This window comes from Astatotilapia calliptera, chromosome 7 (assembly GCF_900246225.1).
Source record: "Astatotilapia calliptera chromosome 7, fAstCal1.2, whole genome shotgun sequence".
Lineage (NCBI taxonomy): Eukaryota > Metazoa > Chordata > Actinopteri > Cichliformes > Cichlidae > Astatotilapia > Astatotilapia calliptera.
The window spans coordinates 23701631-23708132 of record NC_039308.1 but is presented as its reverse complement, the minus strand read 5'-3'; the positions used below and the strand labels follow the sequence as shown (position 1 = coordinate 23708132).

At 40.7% G+C, this 6502-nt stretch overlaps 1 protein-coding gene across 1 annotated transcript; it reads right to left on the bottom strand.

Moving 5' to 3' along the window:
* Nucleotides 1–255: 255 nt before the first annotated feature.
* smtna (smoothelin a) lies at nt 256–5966 on the bottom strand. Its single transcript, XM_026176930.1, has 8 exons — nt 5784–5966; nt 5157–5259; nt 3625–3700; nt 3381–3509; nt 3233–3290; nt 2945–3050; nt 2667–2818; nt 256–2539 (listed from the first exon to the last, which is right to left on the bottom strand). The coding sequence occupies exons 2-8, from the start codon at nt 5238–5240 to the stop codon at nt 2392–2394; spliced, it is 753 nt and encodes a 250-aa protein (XP_026032715.1). The 5' UTR covers nt 5241–5259; nt 5784–5966; the 3' UTR covers nt 256–2391.
* Nucleotides 5967–6502: the final 536 nt, after the last annotated feature.

Below are 6502 nucleotides of genomic sequence, written 5' to 3'. Positions count from 1 at the left end.
ACAGAATTTTGATGTATAATGTTTGTGACTTTGCATTTTTTTTAACGTTTGTATTATATTCCTTAATACACACAAGCTTGCGCAGTAAACAACTGCAAAAAGCAACCGTGTCTCAACAGAAAACATATTACCTCAAAAGTACTGTTATTACTGTTTGGGCCAGTAGTAGGGCCAGTCTATACAGTGACAATGCATTCAAACCAAACTGACTACATACAACATTTTCTCTAAAAGAGCATTTAATAAAGCCTTTAATTTTGATTCTTTGCAAGGTATGAAAATTACTCTACAGATTTTGCTGGACTGCATTTAAATGCACATCAGAAAAACTCTTGTGAACATACAAGAGATTCCAGAAAATAAAGTGTGAGGCATCATAAGAAACATAACAGCAAGAAAAAGGGAACATTTGTGATCAGGAGTTTACATCCACGCAGCATGAGCATGAATGTCATGGTAATTTGGGGCTTTTAATGATTTCTTTGTACTGTTCTTTTTCCTGGATGGAAAAAGACTCTAAAAATCAAGAATTGGGTGCACAAGTTTGACTTAATTTTATATTTTTTCTGATCCACACAGATTTAAATATATACCCCACTAATATTTCGTACAGGGATTCTCAGCAAGCTGCTAAGCTTAAGCTTAACAAGCTTCTGCCACAGTTCTGGCTGGATATTTCATCACTCTTCTTGGCAGAACTGGTAGAGTTCATTTACATTAGTTGGTTTCCTTGACTGGACCCGGCTTTTAAGCATAGTCAACAAATTTTCAATAGGGTTGAGATCAGGGCTGTGGGAAAGCCGCTCCAGAAGCTTAGTATAAGCCTGCGTTGTCCATTCAAAAACCTGTTTTGATGTGTTTGGGATCACTGTGCTGTTGGAACCATCAACTGTTCAATGATCCACCTGCTGATTTGAGGTGAAGGTGAAAAATTTGGAGGTTGTTCTTCTCCTTCAATATTCCATCCACTTTGTGCAACGTACCAGTACGACTGGCAGCAGAACAGCCTCAGAGCATTATGCTAACACCACCATGCTTAAAAGCTGGTAAGTGTGGAAGCTTTACCTTTACTCCAAACACACCCGTTGTCACTGTAGTCAAATAGCTCTATCTCGGTCTTGTCTGATAATACATTTTCTTCTTCATAAGGCATTTGCCTTGTCCATGTGGGGATCTGCAGACTTCAGTCAAGCTTGAAGGTGTTGATTTTGGAGCAGGGGCTTCTGTCTTGGTCAGCATCCTCTATCTCCATGGCGATGTAAAACACCCTTCAGTGTGGATAGTGATGCTGGTTTTCTCAGCAGTTTCCAGTTTATGGCTTGGCAGGCAGGCTGAGCCTCAGAGGTTCCTGGATTGTTCCTGAAAATGCTGACCAACTTCCTCTCATCTTCTTCCAGATCTATGCAAAGTGGTGACATATCAGAATAACTCGTATTTGTATACAGTTGTTTGAACTGATGATCTTGGAACCTGCAGTTGCTTAGAAATGGCTCAGAAAAACCTTCCTAACTTGTGCAAATTGGCAATTCTCCATCTTTAGACTTTCTCAATATTCTGAGTATTGATCCTATCAAATAAATCCTTTATGCTGCCAGACAAACTACCAGTCGTAGTCAATCATGATCACTAATGAGAAATTAACAGGCCTTGGACTTGTCAAGTTTAAAGACATTGTTGATCATTTGTGGCTTAGGGACAATCCAGAATAAATTCAAACTTGTGTACCCAATTCTGTTTTTTGAAGTTTGTAAAGATGTAGGCTGTACAATCATTCCCTTTCATGGCCCTAAAGTATATATATTAAGTTCTGATCACAAATTTTAAAGGTGAGATAGTCAGAGTTGCAGACAGCCCACGTCTTTTAAACTCCACGCCCCATGTCAAGGCAAATTGTAAACTGTTCATTAAAGTATCCAGCACACCACCAGCTGCTGGAGAAAATGGCATCAGGGAAATGCTTTAGTACCATTTTTATCAATATAACAGTAGGGGGTACAACGCATATAATGGAACTAATATTTATTAAATGGATCTGTAGTGCTTACACTCTCTGGCCCTTAACAGCATCATCATAAAAGTTGTTCCCAGAATCTCCCTGTGACTGTGGGATTAATACACATGTGTAATCTCACTGGAATGTACTGATCCAAAGCGCCAGCTGTCCACTGAGAGCACAGACACCCACAAGCCCCTGCTAACACACACAAACCAATATGAATACTACACATTTGGCACATTCAAGTGATACATGAGCCAGATGTGATCGGAGGCGAGATGTAAATATTTAGTTGAAAAAAAGCACACAACATTGTCCCTTTTGACATCAGCTTTCTGTAATGTGTGTAATATTTGTAAAAACTGTAATCACAGCAACTCCCGAAGTTTCTGAGTCTATGGCCGCTTCTTGGTTTTAACCAGGCCTTTTTCCACCAGACAGCGGTAAAACTCCTGGATATATGTGTACACGCATTTCCAGTCGGGCTCGTTCATCCGGACTAAGTCATCGGCATCCAGCAGAGGGGGGCAGCCTGCCAACCTCCTGCAGAAAGTGCAAATGTCAGTGAAAAATGACTTGAGAGAAACAATGTAAGTGTAAAGTTACTTTGTTATTTATAATTCAAAGCTCGAGTTTTTGCAGATAGGACATATAAGGAAGGAGAGCTCACTCCGCAGTGTTGAAAGCCAGCTGGAAGTTTTCCTTGGGCTTGTTGGGGTTGAGGATGGAGTACTCGAAAGCGTCAGGGAAGAAGCGGTGCACCAGGGCGCAAAAGGCAATGCCGTCTTTCCAGCTGGAGGAGAAGTTCTGAATGTCCACCCCCTGTTTCATACCAGAGCGGGATAAGTTTAGAGGGAAAAGTGGCAGCAAGAGGGACATAAGAGTCAGGGCTATGTGTAGCTCCACGGGGCAATAATTCATAGACAGAGTGAGGTAGGGCATATTTACCTCATATGGCTCTGTTTTGGCCCTGCACCAGTCCAGAAGCATCTGTTTGACATTCTTAGCGTTGGGTGCCGCAGCAGGAGGAGCAGCAGCAGCAGAACTGGCCTTGCTGAGGAGAGGAAACAAAGACACAAAAGTATGGGTCACCTCATCTTTTCACATGGCAAATGCTTTGAGCATTTTCCCGCTCATTGAGCTGAAGCATAATGTCTATATCAAAGAAGCAGATGATTGTTCTTTAATCCCCTTTTTGCAAAAATGTTCATCTACACCGCCTCGCATGTGACTCACCTGCCTCCTGTCCTGTTAAAGGGAGTAGCTGCTGATGGAGATGGCTGGCTGCTTGGTTCTAAAATGATGAAGAGAATTAAAGTGTCAAAATTATTAAAACTGAAGTGCAGGATGATGCATTAACAGACATTAGGGGGTTCACAGTTACTGTTTATTGGCGGCTGCTGGTTCATGGATGCCCTTCCTATGCTAACGGTCCCGCCTGTCGTTCCCGCTTTGCTCAGACCTTGCTGTCTTAGGTTTTGCTGCCTTAACTCTCGCTCCTGCTCCCGTTTTTCTGATGATAGGCAATTTAAAGAAAGAAAAAGGAAAGCAAAGGACCAAATGAGTCATGATTATAGCACTTCCCCTCACTATTTGACAGAGCTGTCAAAGTTTTCCTGAGATTTCACCTCTTTTTTTCTTCAGGAGATCCCTTAATGCAGAACGGATCATCCGTCTCTCTTCAAAATCTGAGGTCTTGTCGAGCTAAAAAGATAATTACAGGTACAGAAACAATATAAAGAAAAAATATTATAAACCACCTTGTAATCCGGTCTTTCAGAATATTTTTATATGACTGCAGGCATGTCTTGTAAATCTAGGCAAAACTGAGGTTACTTGGTCCTAAGTAACGTCATTACTTTGGCTTCCAGTAACACTGTGAGGAATCTTGGAGTCGTTTTTCTGACCAGGATATGTATTCAGCGCGCACATTAAACAAATATGTAGGACTGCTTTTTGTCATCTGTGCAATAATCCAGAGCGATGCTGAAAAACTAGCCCACACATTTGTTACCTCTCAGCTGGACTACTGTGATTCATTATTATCAGACTGTTTTGAAAGCTCCTTAAAAAGCCTTCAATTAATCCAAAGTGTTGCAGTTATTCTCTCAGGAGAGAGAGGGAGATCATATTTAATATTTTGCCCATATTAGCTTCTCATCATTGGCCCAGATTTAAACTAGAAATAAAAGAACTACTAAAAGAATTATTGAACTGAATTTAAAACCATTCTCCGCACATATAAGTGTTTTTGTGGTTCCCAAAAAAGATCATTGTTATGTCAACTGGTAACATGTGATTTAATTAAATTAAGTTAACAACTCAGATCAACCCAACAGATTTAAGTTACAGTTTAAGTTTAAGTTATACAATAAGTGAAACTTAGCATTGTCACTTAACAAAAAAAACAAAAAAAACAAAAAAGAAATAAGTTAACGAAACAGGTTTTAATTTCAACTTGAATTGAAAGTTGATAGAAATCCCCCCAAAATTTACTAAACTAAAGCAGAAAACTGAGTGAGAATCATTTAAAACATTGCATTACATCAAATACAGTGTAGAGTTTCTAAAAGTAGAGTGGAAGGCAGAGACTTCAGCTATCAGGCCCCTCGCCTGTGGAACCAGCTCCCAGTTTGGATTCAGGAGACAGACACCTTTTCTAGTTTTAAGATGAGGATCACAACAAGCTTATAATGGCAAGCTGGATCAGGTGATCCTTAATTATGTCATAGTTATGCTGCTATAGCCTCAGGATGTTGACTTCCCATGATGAGCACTGAGCGTTTCTTTTCCGCTCACCCGTTTTCATTCTCCTTGTGTTTATTCGCCGCTGCTTTATGTCATTAAAATTGACCTTCTCGTTCCCATAGTTTGTGTTTTGTCCTGTCTCCCTTTCCTTTCCTTTCCTTTCAACACCCAGCTGGTCATGTCTCTTTGATACTGTAAGACATTTATCTTATAATATAAAGCATCTCGAGGTGACTGTTGTTGTGATTTGGTGCTGTATCAATAAAACTGAATTTAAATGTCAGAAATTACACAGTTTAGAACACACAGGATGGCAAAATGGAAACGAAACAACAATTATCTCACTGCTTTTTCTTTGCATAGATGTGATATGGATAATTTGATTGGCTGAAGCCACCTATAACTCACTCACCATCTTGTTGAGAACATCTTCATCCTCAATAGCAGCCAGTTCTTCGCTGGTTAGCGATGATTTGCCATCAGTTTTTGACTCCATGTCTGACAGGTGAACCTGGCTGTATGATAACAGAGCTGTCCTAACACATACTGACATAATTCTTGACTTTCTGGGTTTTTTAGTTGTTGTTTTTTTAGCAACAACTTCGCCTTAATAATCCAAAGTTAATCACTGACACAGGATTAAAAATACTTGAATTATTTCTGACCAACCAGGCCAGATAGTTCTCACTGTTTACAGTAAAATTAAAGCACAGGTTTTACAGATAGATCTGAAGAATTCGTCTGCATGCAGTCAGTAATTTTAATACAAACTACTCTGTGAGCCTTTGCCGACACAGAAGGACGTCTCAGTTTATCGCAGCAGATGCCTGACTACGGCACAGAGGCGGGAAAAACACGTACAAATATAGTAATGTAGCAAGCATTACTAAAAGAATCTGATAACAGCGTGCAACTATGTGCTGAGACACTGGAAAAATCTAGTACTCATTGACACAACATGGGAAGCACAAAGAAACAAGACTGTGAAAATTAGACTCAGATTAGGGGTTGGCAGCTGCTGAGGTTTGGTGTGACTCACCTGTTTCAGGGTGCGTTTTGTGGTGATCTTTAGGAGTCAGCACGCCTTGCTCCTCTCCCTGCTCCTCCTTTAAAGTTCTCTGGGGAGCTGTGGGAGCTCAGCCCTGCATCACACCTCACACTGCAGCGCTTCGTAAGGATGCATGTTTGGAGAGAGAGTGCAGATTGCTTACACGAACCACCCAAAAAGGGATGAAAGAGGAGGAGGAGAAGAAGAAAGAAACACATCAGGTCCTGGTTCATCCATCTCTGTCACCTTCAGAAGAGTCCCTCCTCCTCTTGTTAGTGGATTCTGGATGATGCCATGTGAAAATTTATGGCGCATAACCTCATATAAACTTTGACCGTGGCTCTACTGGAGTGCTCCAGACAAATCATCGGGGTGGAAAATAAGGAGTTAACAGTGGCAAAAAAAAGTGAGGAGCATTGCCTTATTGAGGCAAAAGTATGACCACTGGACTTTGTTTACAGAAGTCAGAATGTCTTTAAAGGAGGACGGAGTGCAGACACACAGAGACGGATACAAACAAGCGTCTGGGAGAAAACAGCTTAAAAAAATATGCTCAACTTCAGCTGTGACTCTGTTAAGTGTTTGAAAAGTTTTAGAGCCTAAGATATGGTGCCATTAAATCACAAAGCACACAAAGTGCTCCATCCAGTGGTGAGCATGCATAACTGCTTCAAAATGTCCTCGAAGTGAGAAAGCACCAACATGAGGTG